Source organism: Taudactylus pleione, unplaced genomic scaffold, assembly GCF_031769625.1.
Source record: "Taudactylus pleione unplaced genomic scaffold, aTauple2 ptg000086l, whole genome shotgun sequence".
In the NCBI taxonomy this organism is placed as follows: domain Eukaryota; kingdom Metazoa; phylum Chordata; class Amphibia; order Anura; family Myobatrachidae; genus Taudactylus; species Taudactylus pleione.
The window spans coordinates 19,108,931-19,136,460 of NW_028284488.1; the positions used below are offsets into that span (position 1 = coordinate 19,108,931).

General features: G+C 41.7%; 1 protein-coding gene across 2 annotated transcripts in view; it reads right to left on the reverse strand.

Annotated features, from left to right (window-relative positions):
* USP6NL (USP6 N-terminal like) overlaps nt 1–27,530 on the reverse strand; it is a 241,838-nt gene that overhangs the window by 81,471 nt on the left and 132,837 nt on the right. For both annotated transcript variants that reach the window (XM_088468752.1, XM_088468751.1), the window contains exons 4-7: nt 12,817–12,856; nt 10,193–10,273; nt 7,338–7,445; nt 5,817–5,926 (exon numbers count right to left, since the gene is read on the reverse strand). In XM_088468752.1, the coding sequence (XP_088324878.1) occupies nt 5,817–5,926; nt 7,338–7,445; nt 10,193–10,273; nt 12,817–12,856 (339 nt within the window). The remainder of the gene's footprint in view (nt 1–5,816; nt 5,927–7,337; nt 7,446–10,192; nt 10,274–12,816; nt 12,857–27,530) is intronic.

Here is a 27,530-nt window from a genome sequence, read left to right on the forward strand (position 1 = left end):
TTTGTAGAACACAAAATAATAGTTTTAACAGTTACACAGCAAGTGCATGGGTGTAACTACCATAGGTGCAAGGGGTGCAGCTGCTATGGGGCGCAGAGCTGTCCTTCCTTGTCAAAGTTACATGTATCATATACATTTTTCACCATTGGGTGGTACATAGGGACCCTTACAAAAACTTTTGCTATGGGGCTTTCAAATACCTAGTTACGCCCCTGGCAGAGGAGATTCAATTTCATATTAGATCTCAGTTTACAATGCCACAGGTAAAGCTGGGTAAACAGACTATACAATGTATTGGCCGATCTTCAGAACCATGATAGATCACGACCATCTTATAGTGTGTACATCAAATCCACACAATTCATCGATTTGAATTGAGTGTTCGTATCTTCCCATATACCGCATTGTCGTGCAAATCATGCAGTGCGTATAAGAGAACAGAACAGAGTAAAGTGGGAGATGGAGAAGAGATAGAGATACAGCGGGTAGCATGTGTGGGGAAAGCAGAGTCCCAGTAGGTTTCAGTGCTCAGCCTGCGTATCTGATAGAAAAGAATAGAAAACCTTGAAAACCAGCCTAAATATTTTCCATTTAAAAGATTCTTTGACCTTTCCAATTTTCCTTACTTAATGCTGCCCAGAACAGAATACATGTTAGACAAGGTTTTATGTTCTCTCTCTATGCAGTCCAGGGCCTTAACTAAGAGCGTGGGAGCAGTGCTGCCGCGTAAGGCTTAGGGTGAGCACCGTCCAAATGGTAGTCTCAGTCTTCCAGTTGTGCACCAGGGCGCTATGGAAAACACAAGCGCTGAGATTCCTACTTTCAGGCTCTATGGTCTGTGTAACTGCGACAGTGGTTGTAAACACTCTACTATTGACTTACCATCGCAAGCACCAATGACACCTGCGACACCCTAGGGCAGGGGTTCCCAACCACGGTCCTCAAGGCACACTAACGGTCCATGTTTTAAGGATAGCCACACTTGAGCACAGGTGACTCAATTAGTACTTCAGTTATTTTGATTTAACCACCTGTGCTGAAGCATGGATATCAATAAAACCAGGACTGTTAGTGTGCCTTGAGGACCGTTGTTGGGAATCACTGCCCTAGGGGTTATTCAGGCTATACATTTCAAATCTCTCTAAACATGGCCTCTGAGGCTGTGGATTTGTGATAGGGAATGCAGCCTCGTTCAGAGACACACCTGTGAAACGACCGTAACAAGCCTATGGGATGGCCTTTTTTTTTTACAAACACAGGATCCTTGCCAGTGATCCCGTATGCAACTGCGATCGCCATCGTACTGTTAAGTGAGAGTGTGTGCAGTAAGGGTTTTCAGGACTTTTTGGGCATGAGCAGTAGCAAACTACATCGGCATAGTAAGATTGTAAACACTCAATTTAACTGACGGGAGCATTAGTTGTTCCGAAACAAGGGTTAACTGTAGTGACCCCTCACTGTTGTTCCACTTCTATGCACCTTTTAGACCACCCGCAGCTCCTGGGGCGCTTTAAGAGCGGAGGAAGCCCATGTGCAGAAACAGTGCAGCCCCCCTCCTCTCCAGCAGCACAGTAGAATCTGGCTTTGTGCCAGAGCTTACAGCGCAGATCTCTGGGGACATGGGGTGGTGCCACGTTCTTGGAGACCTCCCTACTACGCAAGCGCAAATCACAAGGAAAATGGTCGCCACGCCATTTTCCCAGTGATTTCAGTCTGCAGCACTGGTCAAAGCGGGACTCCGGAGAGTTAAGAGTAATTATATGGGTGCAGGGTGTGCCCATGTGCACTGCACTCCCTGCACCCATTAGAGATAGGCCAATTCGCAAGTTATCTACATCGGTACATTTCTATTGTTTATTGATATTGGTTTTGATGTAAAAGTTAGATTAAACTGTATGATATTAACTCCACCCTCGTTGTTTAGAATTTTAATATATGTTTAAGTGGGGTTGGGAATGGGATCCCAGCTGTCCGGATGCCGGCTGCCAGAATCCCATTACTAAAAGGTAAGTATCCTACTGCTAACCCCTACCTACCCAGTGCCTAACCCTAACCTACCTCCCTAGTGCCTAACCCTAACCATTCCCTCTGCACACCCTAAACCTCCCCCTAACCCCTGATACTTACCTTCAGGATGCCGGCGGTCAGTATAATGGAGTAGAGATCCCAACTTCTGACAGGATTCCAGCGCCGGTAATTAGACAGACAGCATCCCGTATAGCGGGATGCTGACTATATCCTGTTTAGGTGGTCCCATAGCTCTTGCATTTGTCTATATTGCACCAAAACAAAGTCTGTGTCAATGGAACCATTAGTTATCACATCACTCATGGGGTAACAGTAATCCATGTGGGCTTCATACAAATATTTTAGCAATTCAGAATAGAAGTTTAATATGTTCTGAGTGTAACAGGATTAATATAAATTTATTTAGGTTTTTTCTTATTTTTCAATCAGATTATTTTTTGTAAATTATTGCATGTGAATGGACCCTCTTGATACAGTATTCCCTCATTTCACTTCTCATCTCACTTAATAATTGTTGTAAAGGAGAAAAGTGGATCAAAGCAATTACAGAGTAAGACAATATTCCTCATTCTGTAAGCTGCAGAGCTATTTACGCATTGGGTATCTTTTTAGTTGCTTTTCATTTTACTCTCGTATGTCTTAATTCATGTATTGCTAATCGCACATTGTAACCTATGTAGTGTGCCCAAGATGGCTGCCTTGCCTGGTGCTCTCTTGTGTAGAATAAACAATTCATGGGTCTGATGATTTAGTAAGGATCTCTACTAGTGTTTTTTATCTCCCCGATTATGTGTCATTTCTTCCAAGCATTGCCTATTCTGCACAGTATAATCCTATGTAGTGCGCCTAAAATGTTTTTTTTGTGGGTAGGATCCTTTGTGGATAGGATGAATAATCCTTGAAATTGATGACTCAAAATGGCTGCTCTTTGTATTTTTTCATGGTTTCCGTATGTTATGCTAATCAAAACCTCTGCATTATGGTCATCATATCTGTAAAGCACTGTGGGGGCGCCAGACAGAGAAAATCAATCGTTTCTCCATCCTACCACAATAGCCGATGGCATTCCTATTCACACCCTCAGAAGGGTGCGAGCAGAAATGTGTAAGAAACCCGTGGTTAGGGCGCCCTAACCAGAACTTTAGACAGGTTTAACCGTTTTACGCGGCCAAACCCGGTCTAATAGTGCATGAAAAGGGAGATAATTAATAAGCGTCCAGAACAATTGAATTGCAAAACTGAGTGCTCAATAAAAATTTCCTACCAATTCTTGATTACATATTACTCAGAGACATCGATACATTTTCATAATTTCTCCAAAAACCCCTTTCATTTGTATTGTCATCTCAGTCATTAGGTGCTAAGCCTGCAGAACTGACACCTTCTCCTATACTTTATCTAAGATGAACTTTCAGCCTCCCCACCACCGTATTACTGTCCATTCATCCTCTCAGCCTTCCACTACTGTATTACTTTCCATTCATCCTCTCAGCCTCCCACTACTGTATTACTTTCATTATCAACTCTGCTCTTATTCACCTCACTAGGCCTCGCTGCTGCCTCTTCACTTTTTGAGAGCATTTATTAGACAACTTCAAGCAAAATATATTTAAAAAATAGATTTTAGCTTTTATTTTAAGTAAAATGTAATTTCATTTACTCTGCATGATTTTATAGGGAATTTTGAATCAAGATCGGTCCAGAATTCCTACAAACTTGTCCTAAAAGAGGAATAAGATGGTGGAAGCCTCATAACGCACAAAGAATCTTCCTTCAGCCCTCAGGAGAGGAAAAAACCTCTGGGGACCCATGGCTGAAGGACAGCCTGTCACTCTAGGGCAGGCCTGGCCAACCTGCGGCTCTCCAGCTGTTGTGAAACTACAAGTCCCAGCATGCCCTGCAACAGTTTTAGCATTCCCTAATAGCAAAACTGTAGCAGGGCATGCTGGGACTTGTAGCTTCACAACAGCTGGAGAGCCACAGGTTGGCCAAGCCTGCTCTAGGCATTAAGAGACTACGCAAAGTTTGCTCTGACCACTCATTCATCCACTAATCTTGCATAACCCAGTCGTCATCCCTTCTGTCGCCCCAAATCTGCGATTTTGACCTTTTATCTAGCTAGTGAAGAACGCATTCACATCAGAATATTATTTATTATTTATATTTTTTTTATGGCAGGGCTTCCCTATTAATTTTTGGCTATGTGAGGCTTTGTATGTACCCAAATTTACACTGTGGTTATGTTGTTTTTTAATGTTGCAGTATATCAGTGATCAACTCAATTAAGGATAAAACAATGACCGCTCTTAGAAGTATTTTGATACTTTTAATTAAACATCATGTCACCAGTAAAATGCAACATCACAGTCTTTCACTTCCTTGTTAGGATCTGCAGAGCAACTATGGAAAGTATTGACCAGTTATCAAGAAGAACCTATATATATATTTCCATAGACAAAAAAAACGTTTCACATGTCCCATTAAGGCTGCTTAGACATGATCTGAAATTTCACAAACCTATTGATTTTCTGCCACTCAAACTCCAAAAAGCAATGAAATTACGATCATTAAGGCTGGCGCCTTAATGGACGTATTCCTTGCGCAATACAGATATGGTTTGCCATCACACCCTGTGGTTAGCTGCAGATACAGCACTCTCACAGGATGAGATTGCTGTCACTCACAAAATGGTGGAGCTGCTATTTCATAGAATTGTGTGCTCATTGGAATACACACATGCAGTCTATGGAACTGAGGTTTGAGCAGTTATGTGGCTTCCACATCCCACTCAGTGCCCACAATCTTCCCATTTGATCACCAAAACAATCTTACTGGCTTCCAACATTCTTCTCACTGCATACATTTATCTAATTTAGAATACACATTCAGCTCCCTTATTTTTAAAAAGATCATACTCTGTCTATGCATGTACACTTTCTTCCCCTATATGCCTCCATGCTGCTATATATTCCCCAATCCCTACTGCTATGTGGTCTCCCAACTGTGATAGTCTGTGTTCCCTCATCCGCACCAATGTTTTTCCCCTGCCGCACCACCCTGCATCTGTGCCTTCTCCACAGCCATGTTCCTGTCTTTCTCTCATCTGTGGCACTCTTTCTTCCTCCATCTGCACTACTCTGGTCCCCCAACCGTGCAACTACTGTCTCTCCCCACCACCCGCATCACTCCTTCTTCCTCCCCATCCACACCAATCTGTCTTCCCCAATCTCTACTGCTGTGTAGTCTCCAAACTATGGTAGTCTGTGTTCTCTCATCTGCACCAATCTGTCTCCTTTTTCTCTGCCTTCCCAGCTACACACAATGTCTTCCCGCCCTCACAGCCTCTGCATCTTACTTACCTACTCTCACGGAAGGCTCTCAATTTTTCAGGCAGTCCCCCGCACTCCCGCAAGAGTGCACGGATTTCTCGCATCCCATCCACTTCCTAGTGAAGTGGGCAGGATGAGGAGCATGGGCGTAACTAACATATGTGCAAGGATTGCAGCTGCTATGGAGCCTAGAGCTTAGGGGGCCCATCATCTTGTCAAAGTTACATGTGTTACAGTACTGTACATACACTTTTCACTCTTCGGTGGTACATAGGGGCCCTTACAAACTTTTGCTATGGGGCCTCTTGCGCCGCATGGTGTATTGAGGCTAGGTGTATGAGGACATATCTGTAGTTATAGCAATCTAAACCCTTCTGCCTTAAAGTCAAGTACACAATTTCTGCAATGATGAAATAATATGTTAATGGATAGCATGTGTGCATAGGAAACTGTACTTACTTAACGCCGTATCTATCTCTGAACATAATATGGTCTCTAAAAGTTCGGTTAACATCCAAATCAATCTGTCGGATGTCAGGTGACAGGCGCCTCGCTTTCTGTTTCAGAACCTAAGATAAGAAGCAGAATGCAATGTACAAGGCATATCTTCACAAGTCAAGCAATGCACCTGGCTATAGCATAAGTAGAAATGCTCGTATGCAGCTGAAAATATAAATATCACCATAGAGTAGAGCAAACCATTTTTCTGGCTTAATTAAATATGTAAATTGCATGCAATATTGGATAATTTGTGAGAAAGTTGCTGTTATGATGTACAGCTTATGCTCATTCTTGACAGCAACAAAACATCTATTATACCGAAGATGTATGTCAAATAAAAAAACATTGCTACTTCAAAGTCTAAAGATATATATGTAGAAATCTTCCCACAACATTTCCAAATTTCCCTCTCACGGCCAAATATTGTCAGGGTTTCTTACACTACCTTCATCGCAAGTAATATAAGTTGAATGCAGCCCTCATTGTTTACTAATACACACGAGCATGACAGAAACTGAAATGGGACCACGGACCAGTGTTTTCTGTGTTATGGTCGCCCATCCATATCCTGTAATGCTGGTGATTAAGAGCAAGTTCCATAATTCAAGTATTTGCCATGAATTGAAGACTGTACAACATGGATAAGAATCACTGTGTAAATTAAATGCATCAATACACTGGGGTGTAGTACATGATATCAGCATTTACTGAAAGGGAACCAGGTGCTAATATAGGTTAGCATAAGAAAATCAAATAGGAGCCAAATATTACCAATAAAACACAATTATTACCATAAAACGGAAAAACAAAAAGTGATCATCTATTCCACACAGCATCCAGAGAGAGCATGAATGGCACTTGTTGCTTGGAAAGTTTTCTTTATTTATTTATTTATTTTTTAAACACCATTAGAAAAGCACACGCATCATACATACGAGTCTTGAATGAATAAAGGATATTGTATATATTTTTTTTTATCCAGATACACACAAGTATAATCATATTATTAAACAATGTACAGGTTGAGTCTCCCATATCCAAAATGTTTGGGACCAGGGCTATTTTGGATATCGGAATATTCCGTATTTTTGGAATATTTGCATACCATAATGAAAATATCTTGGGAATGGGACCCCAATCTAAACACAGAATGCATTTATGTGTTATATACACCCTATACAAACAGCCTGCAGGTAATTTTATACAATATTTTCAATAATTTTGTGGCTCAAACAAAGTTTGTGTACATACATGAAATTCATTTATGTTTCACATACACCTTATACACAAAGCCTGAAGGTAATTTTATACTTTACTTTTTATAATTATGTGCCTTAATCAAAGTTTGTGTACATTGAACCATCAAAAAGCAAAGATTTCACTATCTCAGTCATGCTGAAAAAAATCTGTATTTCGGAATATTTGAATATGGGAGACACAACCTGTATTCATTATAGATGTTACATTTTCACTACCTACCAGGTAAAGATCTTTTTTCTCATCTTTTAATTTTGGGACATCCAATATTAGAGACCAAACTTGACCACGCAGCTGAAGGGGAATGCCTTTGTAAATCCTTCTGTGCAGCTAAACAAAACAATGATGGGTCAATATTGATAAAGAATCAGAATTTTTGCAAAAAGATAACCAATTAAGAAATATATGCATAAAAAAAAAACACTATAAAAAGAAAAAAATGCACTAGATCTGATTTGCAGCAGGTTTGCAATACCATGATCAAAAACAAAGCTATCAAATACCAGGTATGCAGGGATATTTACCAAACAGAGAACATGACCAACTCTTCAGATTGACCACCACTAGCCTGATCTTTGCTTTTACAGACATTGACTAAATAATATAGATTCACACTATACAATGGTGTGGTATAATAGGTTGACATTTATTATGTCGACATTCATCAGGGCTACACGGATGACATGTTCACACGATAAAATGTCGACGTAATGTCCCTGGTAGCCCAGCAGCCACTTACCTGGTCAACCATGTCCTAACATACATCACCCTTTAGTGGATACTTTTCATGCATCCACATAAGGGTTTAATTTATATCTATATGTAATAATATGATGATTTGGTGATTGTTTTTCTACACAACATACATTATGCATTATTGTACCAGATGCCTGTCCACACCAGTCTAACACTTCTTTGGTTTCCATGTGGAAAATGCACACCATACACTATCAGTTCCAGAGAACACCAAGATAAACACACATGCCTATAATTAATGGCTGGCTTCCCTTACCTACGTCACTTGTGCATGCATTTCAAAGAAAGTTCTGCTCTGCAATGTGCTTAGTATGCCTTTTACATAACAAGGCTTGTGTGGCGTCACCAGCATATTTATATTTTGTTTAATAACATTTATATAATCACAGCATATTTAACACGGCTTCACAACTAGGAATAAACACACTAGTAAAACAAGACTGGGTGTTAACAGAGGGCCTTGCTTGCGCGATTACTCTTATTTTCCTGTAAATTGTATGATACATGAGGTTAAGTGCCAAATAGACCCTACTGTTCCAGCCAGACCGCAATGGGAAACATTTTGTATTTGCTAGGTGAGTTACACAGCATTGTTGGTCAGGAGGTATAGAACGAAAAAAACATGTACGTTTTCTGTTAATGTCGAGGGGTGGTATTCGGGTAAAGTAGCCTAGTTAAAATAATAGGGTGGTTGGTATTTTGATAACGTACCTCTTAAAGTAAGGTTGTTGAGGAATGCTTGGATGAGAGCTGAAGATTTTGCATATAGTGGAGGGGTTGAGTTGTGAGATATTTTGAAACCAGTGAAAGCAATCAAAAAGGAGAGTTTGAGTTATTATACATCATATCTGAGTGGATTCCAGTTCTGTTTAATTATTTCTGTAGTTTATAAGCTGCAATACTTCCATAAACTAGCAGCTGTTATGGATAAGAACTTGGTGCCCCGTTGTTTCTAGGTCATGGTTTGATATTGTCAGAAAGGAAAAGTTTATGAATGAAAGCTAGTTGTTTGTTGTTAGTTTGTTGCTTTCCGACTCCATGTGGTTATGGTATGGGTTCAATTCTAGCCAGGAACCTGTCTTTGTGGTGTGTATATATCGGTGTGTATTTAATCCGAGTAATCTGGTTTCTCCCCAGAATCCTAAAATCTTTTGGTAACTTAATTGGGTTCTGACAAACCCTAGTGTGTAAGAGTAGTATTTACTGTAGGATTTTTTTTTTTTTTATGCAGGATGCCGATCCCGGAGGAGGATAATTTTAATTTTGAAGGGCAAAAGGATGGCATGTTTTTCATATTATGAATTGTTGCCAACTAATGTGTGGCATAGTATAATATGTAATATATAAATATTACCTACTCTAACGCCCACATACCATCAAACTACCCCACATACCCTTTCAATGACTTGCCACAAGCCATGAGACCAGCCCACATGCCCCTTCAAAGTCATAAGATCACCCCTCATGTCCCTTAATGCCCCACATACCTCCAACAGAGAGGGTGAGAAAGAACAAAAAAAGACCACCAAGTAAAATAAAAAATATAAGTAAAATGACCACATACGGACAATGCAGCACTTTAAGTCCTGCCAGCATGAGCATTTCACACAGTACATTCTGCTCTGCTTCACTTTTCCCCATGCAGAGGCTCAGGATGGCTGGTGCAGTCAGAGTGCTAGATGCCTTAGCTCTGGCTCCCCACTCCTCTGAAGGTGGCCAAAGCTCAAAGGGACCCCAGAACTACTATCAGGCAAGGCACTCTCATAGGGTAAAGGAGCTGCTGAGGAAACCCAGGACTGCCGTGTGTACTGATATCAGGTTGGACCCTGCAGACAGCAAAAGTATATCGTGCCAATCACATCTTCCAGGTCTGGGGACTTCCCTGGTAAGCCACAAGCTGTTAGGAATATTCATAGTACATTTCTTCATTAAGAAGCAGCGAGGAGGGGTGCCCTTCTAAAAGAGTCTAGCAGGAACACTATAGGAATGTACATGTGGTATGGAACATAGGGACTGTGACAGACCAAATATTCTCTGTAGTGTGCTGAAGAACACATTTAAAGGATGAAATTGATGGTGAGGTACGCTGGGTTTCTATAGTGTTCTAATTCAATATGACCTATATGGGAGATGTTGGTAGAACCTGCATTGAAAGATGATTGCAAGCACTACAAGTTTTTATTGCTTGGCAAAAAGATGAGGTATTCCGTTATAGAAAGAAATATGGCATAGCAGTTTTTTACATCCTTAAAAGTTAGCTGATGAATTAACAAGTCAAGATTTCATAGTATCTGATTGGTGTATATATTTATGTGCATTACCTTTTCTGTGTTTTTGTACTTCTCCCAGCTCTTCAACATTTTCAGCCATTTTGCAGTTCTCTCAATTTCTAGCAGCTTTTGCTGAAAACAAAAGAAAATATAAAAAATTGTAATATGTTACCAAGTAGAGGTGCAAGTTGCAAACTGAAGTTATGTTTATTCTGACCCAGTCAATAAAAACTAAGAGAACTATACAGTGCTTGTTCTTTAATAGAGTATAAAAATTATTCACAACAAAATCAGTTTGATACATTGCTTTTTAATTTTCAGTCATAAAAACGATCAGAAGTGCCGGGTTTTAGAACTTGATGCTTAGTAAATAAACGCCCAAGTCACATAACAAGATGTGGGATGTCAAATTGAAGTTCACACTGCACATCACAGGTTGATTTCACCAGCGAAAGCAGCGGGAATACATACCATGTTTGAGCAGTGAAAAGTGTCTGGCTAGGAAACAGGGGTTATAGATCAATATTTCTTTGTTAAATTTAATAAAAAAAACTATTTTGTGCTTTTGCCTTTAGACGTACACTAAATATCCAAAAATACATTTGAAAACATTTTACGATATGACTGAAATGGCTGATAAGTCAATAACCTGCTATAAGCTGCTTCAACAACAAATGAAAATGCAATCAATAATGTCTTCAAGTTTTATAAATGTAAGGAAACTTTATATATGTGACTTATTCACAGACCTAGGGATATATTTACCAAAGTGCAGTGGTTGCTCATTACAACCAATCAGATCCTAGGTATTATATGCTAGGTGCTAGCAACTAGACAAATGATAAGTAGAATCTGATTGGTTGCTGTGGACAACAAATCCACTTCTAAAAACCCGCACTTTAGTAAATATACCCCCTAGTATTTTAAGGATAATTGCTCTTAAAAGTAAATTTTTATTTAAATAAGATCCTTGCTAGAAAGTTGTTTATCTACAGTTGCATGTGGTAATTTCAGGGCTACATAGAGCATCATAATAACAGCAATACAGAGTGTGGTATAAAATGTTCACATTGTGCCATGTCAATATAGCATTTTTACAGTGTTTGAACCCTAACCCTACCCTAAACACAGCCTAATCCTGACATGAACCGTCAACATAATTACCATGTCGACATTGTGAAAGTTGAAATTTTTTTCAATGTCGACTACAAGACATACAACAATACATAGCTGTAGCAAATAGCAATAGAAAATGTGGTCTCTATATGAACATATGCACAGAAATTATCCCTTCCTACAGAATTAGATGTTGTGGTTTAGCATTTATCACACTATAATAAAATATTCGGATGGCCTAGCAACTTGCATGCATTGTTTCAGGACACTAATGCACCTGCCATACATAGCATCCCTCAGTCTTTCTAATGCACTGTACATTTTCATGGCACTTAACCTACCCATCTTAACATAGAATAACATATTACTTTGCATGGAGATAAATATGTAGTCACGTGAGAGAAATCAATCTGTGCCACCTGTATCACTAATCCTGGATGGCAATCTACACAAGATAAAGGGAATCGGTATGAAATACCGACAGTCTGGATCATGGTGGTCAGAATCCCGACGCCAGGATCCCGTCAGGGTTAACATACCGACACTCTTCCTACCCTAACCATCCCACTTTGGTGCCTAACTCTCCCCCCTAGTGCCTGAACCTAACCACCCCCTCCCTACACCCTAAACCTAACCCTCCCACTAGTGGCTAACCCTAACCCCGCTACTTACCTTCGGTATCCCGGCGGTCGGGATGCCGGCTCCGGGATTCTGACCGGCGTCAGTATTCTGGTGCAGGTAATATAAGCACAGGCATCCTGACCGGGATATCGAATGCATACCAGATATGGCTCAAGACAAGAAAAACTCCAGAAATTGGGCACATATTTTAAATAATTTGTTTTTGTACAATTTTTATATTAAGCACAATTATAAACAGCTTTTCAGAAATGATGTGGCTATGGACATCCCTTTAAATACAGATATGTCCACATACATCTATCTTCCATGCGCTACAAGTCGCGTTACACATAACACGTGAGCGCCGTGTCACTCGGTATCGACGGGGCATATTTTTATGCAATTTTTCCCTTCTAATGCGTCTTCTTCACACAGCAATGCACAAGGAGCTTCTGTTGATTAAAATTATATGCAGCATGCCTATATTCTATGTGCGACTGCAGGTGCATCTGCATGTGAAACGCTACATTAAAGTATCGGCGGCTGTGACACTAACGTAGCATTTTGCATGCAGGTACAGCCGCAGTTGCACACAGAATATAGGCATACTGCATATCATTTTAATCAACAGAAGCTGCTTGTGTGTGCTACTGGCATCACTGTGCAAATAAGACTAATTAGAAGAGAAAGAGTCGCACGACAAGATGTTCTGCGCTACCGAGTCACACCACAGCATAGAGTGACTAGAAGGGCTATTTAACGTGCAAGGAGGCTAGATGTATGTGGACACATCTGTATTTACCTATAGATATATAGCTTACAAAGCACAGTAAAAATAATTTGGTTTCATCTACAGAGATCCAGATATTTCAGATAGCTTAAACAAGTTCAAAGCACATGAATGACAAAGCTAGATTTAATGTAATTTAAAAGCATACCCTCTCTATAGCACCATCGTGAAATGGCAGTTCTTCGTCACTGAAAAAAACAAATATAACATTAATAAAGACAATGTTGCAACACATTTTCTCATCCTGTTAGAGGCAGTATAAGCACAGGCTAGACTGACAGCAGAAATATAACACAATACTCACGTGTACAACATTTGAGAAATACACGTCTGTTAATGTTAATAAAAAGTAAACAAATATAAGATGATAAAAGAAATTAAAAGGCTTCAGCTGAGAACATTTTTGTAGCAAGTAAAGAACACCTAAGAATTGTAAATTGTATGGCACTTTGCCCAAATACTTAATGTGACAATAAATGTACCTGGGATATAGCAAAATATACAAATCTGGAACTAATATATTGGCAACCATACTCTATATTATCTTCAGCAGCTACAATTAGTAATACATAACATGCTTATACACAGAAAACACAAGTCTGACAACAGAACTAAGCTTTATGTACTTAATGTAAATCAAATATTGTTTCTTCAGTAACAGGCGACTAAATGTTGCTGCATAACAGTCTGTGAAATAAAGCTTTTGGCTCTCAGATTTCCATCTGTGGAACATGAACTCAAAGGGATAGATACATCAGAGTTAAATGAAACAAAATAGTAATAGAACTTCAGAAACGTATGGGCAGAGGACCACGTGGCCACTTTACACAGCTGCTCCGCAGAGGCACCACGTCACACTGCCCATGAAGTTCCCACCGAATACGTAGAATGAGCAGTTACCACAGACAGTGCTGGAAGGTCTGCCGCAGCATAAGCATGGCGAATAGTCAAACTGATCAATCTGGCCAGCGACTACTTAGTAGCCGGCCAGCTCCATTTATGAAAGTCATACAGGACACAAAGAGCATCTGTCTTACGCAAGTCCTTTGTCCAGTCCTCATAAATCCGGAGGGCACGCAAGACATCCAAGGAGGCCGCTTCCGAAGTAGTGAATGACTGACCTGGAAAACCCCTTAGCTCTCAGGACTGATGTCTCAAGAGCCACCCTGTCAAAGCAAGACGGGCCAGATCCGGATGGAAGCACAGGCCCTGAGACACAAGATCTGGATGCAGTGGAGGGTCGATGAAGAGGCCCAGATGATCCACATACCAAGCCCATTGCGGCCAATCGGGAGCCACTAGGATCACTGTGCCGCCCTCTAATTTCAACTTGCGGAGGACCTGTGAAATCAGAGAGATTGGAGGTAAGATGTACAAGAGCCGGAAGGTCCACCGAACCGTCAAGGTGTCCACCAGAAAGGCCTCCGGATATCTGGTGCATGAGCAGTGCCTCGGAACCTGGCAATTGTGCCAAGACATCATGTCGATGTCCGGCAAAGCCCCAGTGAAAAATCAGGAGTTGAAAGACGTCTGGATGTAGGGCCCATTTGCCAGAATGAACGGAGTCAGAAGATTTCTTCCAATTGATGACCCATACGTGAGTCTGGAGAAGGTCCACCGTGACCCGAACATTATAAAACAATGATTGCAGAATCATTGATCCCAGCACGGGCCGCTCAGTACACATCGCAGCCGTCCTGGTAGTCTGCCGGCAGACCCCCAGCACTTCGGGACCTTGGTTTATTTCCGGAGTCCAGGAGAGACATCCACGAGCAAAACGAAAGGTAATTTACCCAGGATCCATAGCGGACACGCAGATCAGGACCCTGATCATACCCGTATCCCCATTCCGCACTCTACGGACCCCAGGGTTTGGCTTTGAAGGGGCATTCCCCCACAGACATTACAGGACTTTATCCACCTGTTGGACACAATTGAACCTCTTCACTGTGTATATGTAAATATTTACTACAGGGTGAGTAAAACGCTACTCAGCGTATCCCGCTGTGCACTGACTAACAGTGTCTTCTAAACGTCTATGTTATATGTTATGTTTTTAGTACCAGTATAGTCTGGTCTTTTGGATTGCACATACATTCAAATTAGGTCAGATCCCCCCCCCCCCTATTTTATACCCTTTATAGAATACTCCTATACTAAGGGATATTCCCTTATTATTTCTATTCCATAATTGTGATTACAAATAGTTGTCGCTACAGACCCCATTCCCTTGCATGCTTGGGATTTTTTTAATATTTTTCTGTTTACTTGATAAACTTCAATAAATTTGTCTTTTATCAGATACATGGTTTATATTTAGTTTTTTCCATATATCGTATGCTGGTTTATCTTGCATAAATTCTTATTGCTTGACATCCTATATATTATATCATTGGCTTTATACTTATTATTATTATTTTTATTTCCTATATATTACAATTACATTTGGTTACATACAGAACTGTAGACATACACACTATCTACGGTTGTATAGGTACAGAAATCAGGTAAAGGTAAGCGCTGAGTGTTTAGGTTTTCATTCGTGACCCGAACATGTTTCCTGAGGATCTCTGGAGACTTGGCCAAGATAAGTAAGTCGTTCCAAGTAGGGGAATATTCGTTTTCCCCTTCTCCGAAGATGAGCTGCCATAACCGCCAAGATCTTCGTAAAGACATGATGAGCTATGGACAGTCCAAATGGTAAAGCTCCTACTGGACAGCAAACCTGAGGAATCGCTGGTGACTGAGATGGATGGGAACATGCAAATAGGCATCCTGGATGTCTAAGGAGGCCATGAAATCCCCGTCGCCATAGCTAGTATGATGGAACGAAGCAGTTCGATGTGGAACTTGGGAATTCTCAAGTACCTATTGAGTGACCTTAGGTTGAGAATCGGCTAGAAGAAACAGTTCGGTATTAGGAAGAGGATGGCATAGAAGTCCATGCCCTGCTGAGACGAAGGAAACGGAACAATGACTTTGGAGGCCAGAAGAGAGGGAATAGTTTCCCTCAAGGCTCCTGCTTTTTCTTGATCCAAAGGAAGACTTGTAGAAAAAAAACTGGGCAGGAGGACGCTACCAAAATGTAATCGCATATCCCTGGTAGATTGCCCCACTTACCCAAGAGTCCTTTGTTGTCACCCTCGAAATTTCGTAAAAAAGTAGAAGCCGGGCCTCCCACAGATGGAGTCCCGTCCCGTCATGCAGCAGGCTTGTCGGCTGGCATAGCAGCCGGGCGCCTGGTAGACCAGGGTTGCTTACTTGCTGGCTTAGAACCTTTTGTAGAGGATCCTTGGGACCTAGAGAACATCAGGCCCTTGGCTTTTCCCTGCAGATGGGGGTAGGGGGGTCAGATGCGCTCTCGCTGCTAGTAGTGGTGATGGTGATGACTTGTTGTGTGTTTTTTTTAGTGGTGTTAATTGGAAAGTTTCTTCTGGTGGTGGTTGTGCTATGGGAGTGAGAAGGAGGGTGTGATTGGGTATGGAGTGTAGTTTGGAGTAATGTGAAAAGGGGAATAAGATAGGATCAAAATGAGGCCAGCGAGACACAGTAGTTTGGGGCACAAATCTTTTATTGAGTAGTCACAATGCTGCTCTGTTGAGATCCCGGGCAGGTGGGTGGGGTTCAGTGATGAGTGGTGATGAGACTGGGAGGTAGGTGGACCCTTCCAGGGGGCTCCTTCCCATGCGGTTCAGTGATTTTGCACGTCACCCCTGCTGGACCTATGGTCGACAGTCTAGGAAGTCTCAGGGGGTGGGGGGATGTGCAGAGGGGGTTGGAACACCTGTGCAGTATCCCGCGTGTTGGTGCGAGTCTTGGCAGTACTTACCTACCTGTAGGTTTTTTGTTATGGTGATGTAGGTCGACGTTGCGGCCGTTGCAGATAGGTTGGAAGCTGCAGGTTTGTTGGTGAGGTGGATCAGCGTGTTGGTGGTGTGCTGCAGGTGCACGGCTGTTCTGATTGGTTTGCGTAGGTCAGCGACCGGAGTGTGCAGCTGAGGTTGGCTCTTGGTCGTGCCGCTGGTGGTGCGGAGCCAGAGGTGTGGATGGGTGAGCCGCTGGGAGGCTGGGTTGCAACGTGTGTGCTAGGACGACCCCTGGGAGGGGGGGTGGTCTGCCCGGGATACTGATTGGAAAAAGCTGGTGAGGACGGGGGATATGGAAGGTGTGACTGGGATGGAGCTGGTCACTGGCGATGTTGGCTGTGCGGACTTGCGGCCAGATGTGCGGGGTGCTCTTTGCACTGACGGTCCCTCATGGAAATGGGGATCAACGGTGGAGACAACCCTGGTCAGGAGTCAGCTGTTGAGCATGCCTGGGAAGGGGGGGGTTTGGTCCGGGGTGGAGCCGGTCACTGGAGGTGTGAGCGGTGCGGACCAGCAGGCGTGTGGGCTGAGAGCTTTCTGCACTGGCAGTCCCTGGTGGGGATGGGGATCTTAAGTGGAGGTCAGCCTGGATCGGTGTCAGGTTTGATGTGAGGGTCTCCAACGCGTTTCGGCACAGGTGCCTTCTTCAAGGAGGTGTGAGAGGGTCAATGCTTCTGAGGTTCTTATGTAGTGCACTTCCGGGGGTGGGGGTGTGTTCAGGTGACTCACGGGGCCATTGGTGTGTTTGAAAGGTAATGCGGTGCAGGGACTTGCTGAATGGTGATGCGGTGCAGGTGTGTGCACGGACTAGCAGGAGTGATAAGTGTAATCAGATTAGGCCTGCGGACGAAAGGAATGAAAATTAAAAGATTGCGATCTACTGGCTGCCCCAGAAGGGAGACAAGCAGTCTTAGATGCTGCCACCATAGCCACTATCTTGTCCAATTCCAGACAAAAAGAAAATATCCCCCGAAAAGCATGCAAGTAACAAAGCCACCGACACCTTGGAAGTTAGTATACCCTTGTCTATAGCCGCCTCCCCCGGATAGGAAGACTCCTCTCGGATATGCTTCACGAGAGACAAAAGCTCATTGCTGTGAGTACCTGAAGTGAGGCCATCTTCCAGGGTATCCACCCAGCGATCAATGGCCTTAGCAACGCAAGCAGTTGCCAGGGCCAGATGAGCTACCGCACCTGCATTAGTATAAATAGATTTGAGAATAGTTTCCAACTTCCTGTCCATTGGATCCATAATTAGGAAGAGGAAGAGTGGTATTTTTGACCAGACGGGCAACATGCACATCAACCGAGGGAGGAGACTCCCATTTAGCCCTATCGGCAGCAGGTAGAGGATAAAAGAAAGCGCCTACTAGGGTAGGACCATGCCTTCACCAAAAGGTCCTCAAGCTACGCAAAGGAAGGAAACTCTGAAACTGCCTTCTTTTGATGCTTGAATACTGGGACATTGGACATAGGGGCCGGCTCAGCATCCTTGATTAGCAGTACCGATTTAACAGCTTTAATCAAAGAAATTACATCTACTTGAGGTTGAGAATCCTCCGAAATAGAAGAGGACTAATCAGAGGTTACAGACAAGTTTTCCTCGCTGTCAGAGGAAACCTCAGAGTCTGAACCAATATCAGACAGGGATGTAGATCTGTCCCTTGTAGAGGGCTTGCGCTTAGAAGTACAGTCCCCGTCCAGCATCCGTTTGAAAGATTCTGACACATGCGCTAAACTCAGAACTGACTGCGTAAAGGACTGCATCCAAGGAGGCTCTATAGCAGAAGGCAGCAAAGAGGACAGCATCACACTGGATATATGGGCAACATCTCCACTTCTAAAAACCCGCACTTTAGTAAATATACCCCTTAGTCTTTTTCCACATTTTAACAAGACAAATAAATATAACTTAAATGGGCAGTGTTTCTTTTATTAAAATGTCAAGAAAATACTTTGCGGACCTTGTTTTGGCATTCAATCACCTTTCCAAGATTGAAAAGACAGAATTCTAGATGTAAGTTTTCATTAAAAAAAAAAAAAAACCTGAAATAGTAGTAGTAGATTTTTTGGGCTAATATTCACATTCTAGAGTCAAATGCTTACAATGTGTAAGAATAATATAGTAGCCCAACAAGTCCGTGTTTGAAAAATGACAGCTAGGAGCTGATTGGTTGGTACTTTATCTCTCTCCAATGCTTAGTACACAGACCCGTATATACCCTACCACATGGACACGCAAACACACTAAGGATCATTTTTGTCAGAAGCCAATTAATTTACCAGTATATTTTTGGATTGTGGGAGGACACTGGAGTACCCTGAGGAAACCCACGCAAGAACGGGGAGAATATACAAACTCCACACAGTTAGGGCAGTGGCGGGAATTGAACTCATGACCTCAGTGCTATGATGCAGTAATGCTAACCATTACACCATAACAATTGTGGACTCTCCTCTTTCAAACAAGGATGCCACCACATGGCCTCTCTTACAAATGTATTTGTGCTTGTATGGTGAAGATAGGGCACATTTGCTGCCCTATTCCATTATATTTATATATACACTTGATGAAGACAAAACTGAAGGGAAAATGCCCCAAGAACAAGCAGGAACCAAAGACATTTACAGTAGAGGCCTGGCAGAGCATCACCAGGGATGAAACCCAGCGTCTGGTGATGTCTATGCGTTCCAGACTTCAGGCTGTAATTGCCTGCAAAGGATTTGAAACAAAGTATTAAAAAGTGAAAGATAGATTTAGGATTGTTTAGTTTGTCCCATTACTTTTGGGCCCTTAAAAAGTGGGAGGCACATATAGAAACCGTTGTAATGCCTACACCGTTCACCTGATTTGGATGTAATTACCCTCAAATTAAATCTGAAAGTCTGCAGTTAAAGCACATCTTGTTTGTTTCATTTCAAAGCCATTGTGGTGAATAGATGCCAAAATATGAAAATTCTGTCAATGTCCCAATATTTATGCACCTGACTGTATACATACATACATACCAGTTTTTTCATTGTGATGGGTGTCATTAGGATGTATTGCATGGCATTCACAAGCATGCTGTTTGTAGTGCATGTCAGTTATTGTTATACTCTCGTTAGGTCATGTTGGTCTGTATTGCATGGCTGTCATTGAGATACTCTCAATTTTGCAAGAAAGTCACTGGAATGCTCTGTATTGTAAGGTGTTCACTAGGATGCTCTCTGTATTGCCTGAAGGCCACTAGATGTTCAATAGTGTATGGAGGACATCAGTATGCTCTCTATATTGTACGGCATTTGCTGGGATGCACTATGTATTGTATGGTGGCCTCAAGGATGCTCTATGTCAGTCTGTATAATGCTCTCTATATCGTATTTTGGAGAACTAGTATGTTCTCTATACTGTATGTAAATGCTAGGCCTCAACATGCTCACAGAATGTAAGAACAGAGTGCTGAAGCCTGTAGCGCTTAACAAATGTCGGTCATTGGTTGCAATACTCACTACAGAGTTTCAAGCTGCCTCCAAAAGCAATGTCAGCAGAAAAAGGGGTAGCTAACCGTCGACTGGAGTGGTGGAAAGCACACCACCATTGGATTTTGGAGCAGTGGAATAGATTTCTCTGCAGTGACCAATAACGCTTCAGTATCTGACAGACAAATCTGGGTTTGGTGGATGCCAGGAGAACATTTTCTAACTGGTTGTGAACAGATAACTGCTAGGTTTGGTGGAAGAGAAATAAGGTCTGTGTTGTTTTTCATACTTTGGCCTCATACTTTGAGTGAAGGGAAATCTTTATACTACAGCACACAATAGGAGTTTGCCTACACCCAAACCTTATGGCAACAGTTTGGTTAAGGCCCATTTTTGTTTCTTCATGACATTTCCTTTAGGCACAAAATTATGACCGTCAAAAAATGTTTTGCCAATTTTGGAGTGGAAGAACATGGCTGGCCTACACAGAGCCCTGACCACATCTACATTAAACATCTTTGAGATGAATTGAAGAGCCAAATGCAAACATAGCAAAATCATTTAACATTAGTGACTGACCTCATGAATGATCTTCTGGCTGAAAATAAGAGACTCCTAGCAGCCATGTTCTAGGGAAAAGCTTTCCAAGAAGAGTGGTGGCTGTTCTAGCAGCAAAGTGGAGACAAAGGGCCTGATTCAGAGCCGTTCGCTATTTGCGGTCGTTCGTTCAAAAACAAGGGGTGGCTATTCAAATGATCCGTTCGCAAATTGCAGTCTGTTCACACCTCTAAGTCTGAACGAGCGAGCAAAACATACGCTTGTTTATTTGATAAAAACGCCCCCTGGCAGCTCGCGCCATACGTCATGTCCGCTATTTATTAGATTAATCGAGTACATCGTACAGCGTATGAACTGCTCGCTATTCTTGTGGTTGGTTTTTTCAACCGCTATTTTGCGAGCAGTTCTGAGTTAAAAAAAAACAAGTGACGTGGTCAATGACGCTGCTGTATTAATTATGCACTCCCTTAAAACGCCCGTTTTGACCTTTAAGCACGCCTGCGTTCGGATCTCCACTTGTTTTCAAGCACCTTCCCCTGTTACCACCCACATACGCCTCATTCTGTCACTCAAAATAGCAGGCACTCGCTATATAGCGTACAAACGATTTTGACTGGTTCGCGCATGCGTACTAAAAACCGTACGCATGCGCAGATGTGCGAACATCGCTCGGAACGAGCGTACTGCCGATAGCGAGTGGCTCTGAATGAGGGCCAAACTCCATATAAATGCCCACTCATATTTTCTTTCCACTTTGCAATCCAAGCTATATAAGAATATTCTCCAGGAACACTTAGGATTGTTTAAATTGTTTGTATGATGGAAAATAGTTCCATTTACAAACATTCAACAAGGTGTTAGAAACACAATTTAGAGATTCTGACCAATGTTGACATGACAGTGTCATACAATTGTTGCAGATTTGCTGGTCTCACATGATACAAATTTCCCGTTCCACAATATCCTAAAGGTGTCTATTTGATTGAGATCTCTGTGACTGTGAAGGACATGTGGTTTGTGACATGGCGCACTACATACTTGCCTACCTGTTGCTTCTATGATGTCACCACACCGCCGCGTCTACATAGGTCACGGCGCGGGCACGTCTGAGCCCAGAAGAGCTGCACTAGAACACGAGTAGATTGTAGCCATAAAGCAATGCCCATAATCAGCAATAATACTTAGGTAGGCTCTGGCATTTAAACAATGCTCAAATGGTATTAAGGTGCCTAATTTGAGCCAAGAAAACTTTCCCCACACCTGCTACAACCTCAAGACAGGATGTATACATGTTATTTTATTTAACCACTTGCCTGGCACGGTCGCATTGTTTGCGATCATGCCAGGCTGTGCGTTACCTGACATGGTTGCTAACAATGTGACCATTTAGAAACTCACACTGGGTGGCTTCCAGAAGATAATTTTGCAGCAGCTGCCAATGGCAGAGGGACCTCCTGGCACCCTCTCCCAGTGTCTGCCGTGCAACCGATCACTGCTCACTGATGGCACAGCACAGCAGGACCCCCCCCCTGGGGGAAATGTAAATGAAGCAGGCCTCAGCCTCAGAGTGTATACTTAGTGGCTTCTCAAGAGTAGCAGCCGCCAGGGAAATGAAAAGTTACAATGGTCTGATTACTGATGATCAATATTTATGATATGTGTTTAAAAAAACGTATTAAAAAAAAAAAACCTTTGTGTTGGATAAAAACGACAATTTCTGAGCATTTTTGGAAAGAACTATTAGCCAGTTAAGTGTTTAAGCCAAATGCTGACGCTACCATTTTCATGTTGAGATTTTGATGAACCTATGCCCACTGTAGCCTATTTTCTTTTCTTAGCAGACAGGAGCATGGTCTTCTGCTGTTGTACAGTATATAAAACTTTTAGGTTTAACATGCTGTGCACGCATTCTTGCCAGCTTGAACAAGGCTGGTAATTCTCCTCAGAACTCACTCACTAACAAAGTGTTTTCACACCCAGAACGGTTGATCACTGGAGGAAAGCCACATTAAAAATCTTAAATCTTAAATGTTATGCAGTATGCATTTATGGGCCCTATTCAATATGGGAGAAAAGTCTGTTATCCATCTATTTCCAATAACTCCATATTCAATTTGATTGACTTTTCGCCGATGCAAAAAGTCAATTTAAAAAAAACGGGGATAATTTTTTGCTTGTCTTTAGCAGGCGAAAAAAAGTGTAGAATTGGGGTTTAGGAGTGCAGGCTTAAAAAAAAATAGCCTGCAACCCCGGGAATGGTCCCTAAAAATAATCTGTTAAAAAAAAGTAAATAAAAAAATAGGGACACCCCAAAAAGTTATTTAAAATTTTGGGGTTTAAAAATAAATAAATAGGGATCACACTTCTAAATTAGCGGAATGGAGTCCAGAGGGGTTCCCTTATAAGTGGCAGGTGTTTTCTTCATTGCGGGGAGAAGCGGCAGGTGCATTTTTGCAGAATTTTTAAAAATCATTTAAGGGACTTAAAAATATGCTTGCACCCATTTTCAAGTACCCAAAATTTGATGGGCATAGTTATTTTTCCCCAAAAAAACTTAAATGCTCTTCTGCATCACCTTCTTCCAAGTCACATTTATGAACCTGCCGCAGCTATTTAAAAACCCGACTTTCTTCTGCAGGCAAAAAAACGGGGGTACCCATAGTGATCCCACATGTCTGGACATCTTTAAGGGGGTCCTAGGATTATTTCCCGAAAATTCCCATTTTTTTTCGCGGATCCAAGTTTTGCCAGTTCCCGATTTCGCCTACTTTGAAATTGAATACGGTGAATAGCGGGCACACACGCGATACTTTTCCGCCTGGAAAACAGACGAAGGAGGCGGAAAGTCCAGCAGGCGAAAAGTCTGGACTTTTCGCCTCAAATTGAATATGGGCCTAAATCTGTAGAGTACAGTAGATAAGAAAATTCTATTCGCTGGGAGTTGTATCTGTCCTGGATCATTTATGGTCTGTAAACCATAAAAGTATACATATCTACTATACAGCATATATCATGCTTTTTTTCATTCAAATATATATGACAACTAATATACATTTTTAATTAAAAAATTAGCATTTTTGATCAGAGTACAGATGTCCATATACCGCTTACTATAATAGTATGTCTATTATAATGTGCAGAACATTTATAGTGGCTGGTCAAATATAGAGACAAGATTATAGCTTTAAAATAAAACAAAAACTTTTAGTTATTAAAAATCTGAATATTCAACTTACATTCTATATTACTTAAGCTTGTAATGTCGAGGTGCAATGATGCTTACTACAACATGTGTTATGCATCATTGCACCTCATACCTGTAATCACAACTGTATAGCTGGTGTTAATGTTTCAGATAGTAATCTCACTTTGGAGTGTGAAGTAGAAATTCCATAGGGTGAAGAAAAATTATATTAGCTTCTGCATACAAACCTGCAGTCAAAAAAAAATCAGCCTATGGTGTAGCAGCTGTTCATGGACTACAATTCTCAGGATCTTCTTCATTCACAATAGAGCAGGTCACTAATATTCACAATAAGTAAAGAAACCCAATTATCAATGACAAAGTTAAAGACAGGAGTACCTACGCACTAAAGGGCTGGTTTAATATGGCTGGGTAAGCTGCTAGCAATAGGCTTTCCCAGCACTGATAATGTACAAATACAGGAAATTACAGCACTTAACCCGATAATGAATGAGGTCAGAGTAGGCAAAATGGTAAATACTTTACTAAGCTGATGTGAAATAACACATTGCATAAGTAAACTAGGACTCTGATGCGAGTCTGAGAACTCACATATATGTAAATGTTCATGCACAGTAGTCGTTGTACCCTAGAGGGGTTACAGAAGACACCTCTAAGGTGCAGATGTCAATACAAAGGTGGTATGCAATAGTAAATGAAGGGACAGGTATGAGAGGAGGGCGGCGTCCCTCTCCTCTATGGCACATTTTTTCCAGTGGGTGTCTGCTGTGTCGTAAAGAATATATTATTGCTGGGGTTTGGTTAGTGTTTGATTGAGGAAGCGGTGTCCTCTCTAGCAGTGTGTGATGGAGGAGTTGTAGCCTCTCTAGCGACGTCTGATGAAGGTAGCTGGACTCTCCCATACTTGGACTTGACCGACCCGAATGGGTTGCTGGTGGGTACGGCAGATTTCTGGCTCGCTGGTTGTGACTAAAGTATGGCCTTCCTGTAGGATAAATGTAAACTAGGGATCTATGTGGAGTCTTTATTCTGCTAGTTGTGTCCCTGCCTTCACGTTGGTTAGTTGTACCATATTACATTGGAAGGCCAGCCTGTAAGTCATGTCATGAGGTTGTGTAAACCAGCTTGTGCCATGGCCCCTTTCTTTACATTTGGTAATACATAGAGAAAATGTATAACATTGTAACTAAATGTCCAATTAGTTGACAATGAAGCACACATAATGTAGCCAGCTAGAATGGCAACAGTAACCTTAAAAGTAAGGTTTGTGTGTCTCAGAGCAGCAGTTTTCTAGGCTCTAAATATAACTGGCAGACAGTTAGTTATTAACATGTATCCAAAATGAATAATGTATAGATGGTGTGGTTTAGTAACTGTATCTGAGTATGCTAACAGATTATTTTTCTTTACACATATTATTGACTATCTCATTATCAATGTTGCGACCCCTTGGTATAAATGTCTGCAGTAGTAGTACCCAGCTTAGTTCCTCTTTATCAATTTTTTTGCACAAAATCTCCCCCTCTTCCATTTGGTTTGACCGCCTTTATGGATGTGAATTTCAGAGATGAATGACTGCATTGATGGCATTCTTAAATTTGCGTTTTTCTGTACCCTTTCTGATGCTTCTTACATGCTCATTATTTCAGAGGTCTGATTGTCGGTTTTGGACTCAAGCAGGTTGGGTCTTTTGACTGGTCTTGCTTCCTCAAAGGCCTTTTGCCCTAGATTGGTGTCATACTTTTCCTCTGTGAATTGATTTTGAAAGTTCTTGTCCTGTTCTTGGAAATCACTGACTTTGGAACAGCTGCGACAGACGTTTAAACTGACTGACCTGTTGGGATATTTTGTAGCCAACCAGGGTGGTGTCTGCTTGAAGTTAGAACAAAACTCTTATCATTCACCTTTTTGTGGAAGGTATTGGTGTGTAATCTTCAATGACTATATGGAGGTCCACAAATACCACATGGAATTGTAAGTACTGGTTGAAGTCAGAATGTTATTGTCATCATTGATGTATGTCATGGACGTCTTGAGTGACTTTTCACAAGCTCCCCATATGTAAAATATGTAATATATGTATCTTGACCATAGTATGCCTGTCATCTGTAGAAATAAGTTTTCTCACAACACATAATTGTGAGTGATGATTAAATCAATGCTGCAAAGGATGAACTTGCACTGTATGGATGTTATGTAGTAGTCTTTGTACTAATAGGGGTATATTTACTAAAATGCTGTTTTTTAAAAGTGGAGATGTTGCCCATAGCAACCAATCAGAAGATAATAGCTAAAATATGATTGGTTGCTATGGGCAACGTCTCCACTTCTAAAAACCCGCACTTTAGTAAATATACCCCGTAATGTCTAATACTTTCCATCTCTTGGTTATGGTGAATGATGGTATAGAGCAGGGGTGGGATAAGCCCCCTTCAGTTACTTTTGAACTATACATCCCAGCAAGCCCTGCTACCCTATTGGCATTCCATGATAGCAAAATTGAAGTGGGGCATGCTGGGATGTGAGGTTCCACAGCTGGAAGGCCACTTTTGCCCTGTAGAGATACTACATTGCTGCTGAATAACAAGCAGTTGGTGACCCAGACCATGTGTTGTAAAATATTTGTGGGATCTCTAAAAAAAGGATTTCTGTTCTTTCACGCAAGGTTGTAGAAAATAAGCTATGTGTTTGGATATATTGGATATCAGAGAACCAACCGATACCCGATATTATGGGTCTTCCTGGTGGTGTTGTCTGGATTTTTATGCATTTTTTGGCAAGTAGTAGAACATGGGAATTATTGGATGTTTGATGTCCAGAGATTTGGATTCTTAATTGGTCAAAATAGCTGTGCTCATTCCTTCTTTGAGGAGCTTTTGAAGAGCAGAATTGATGCTTGTGGGAGTCAATTCTCATGATCTTCTTCATTCACAATAGAGCATGCCACTAATATTCACAAGTAAAGAAAGCTAGTTATCAAAGGCAACGTCAATTTTTATGCAACTAGGTTGTGCATGCTTGGATTCCAAACCTTCTCCGTATCGCTTACTGTAACCTAATCTCATTCTCAATCACAGCAGGATGAGCAATGTGCTAGTTACTAGTACTGTAGTATCACTGATGTCCATACATGTCAGGACTATAGACCAGAGGAAATAGAGAGCCTCCATATTATCAATATTTGGGCAAGTACAATTTAAAGAGAGAACAATGGGTCTGATTCTCCACAGATCGCCATTGCGATCGTAGCTGTGACTACGCATGCAGACCCGCTGCGAAAATATGCTAATATTTGAAATCGCAAAACCAGCATAGAGACGCCCACTACTGCTTTCACACATACATAATCCCTTGCAGTCCTGCGTATACATCGGGAACAGAGAGTAACATCGGCCCCTCATGCACAATTACAAGTCTGACCATACTCAGATATTGGTAACGTCGTCGCACGCAGTGAGTACTGAAGCTGCGTATGTTGTCGCAGTGGCTAATTTATGCACGCCCATTCAATAGTGTTCAAATTGACAGGCATGCCTACATTTCTCCTACCACTCCCGTCACCACCCCCAAACGCTAGCATCCTGTCCCTTGATCTGCGATGGCTTTGTATCTGCGTAGGTGATCGCAATGCCAACTCACACATGCGCGGCTGCTGTGCATATTCATGTGCAGTAAGCACCATCGGCCGATCTGCGTACGCTGTTGCGATCCGTAATGAATTAAGCCCAATGTCCAAAAGTGCATAGACCGAAGGCACTCAAAGCCAGGTTC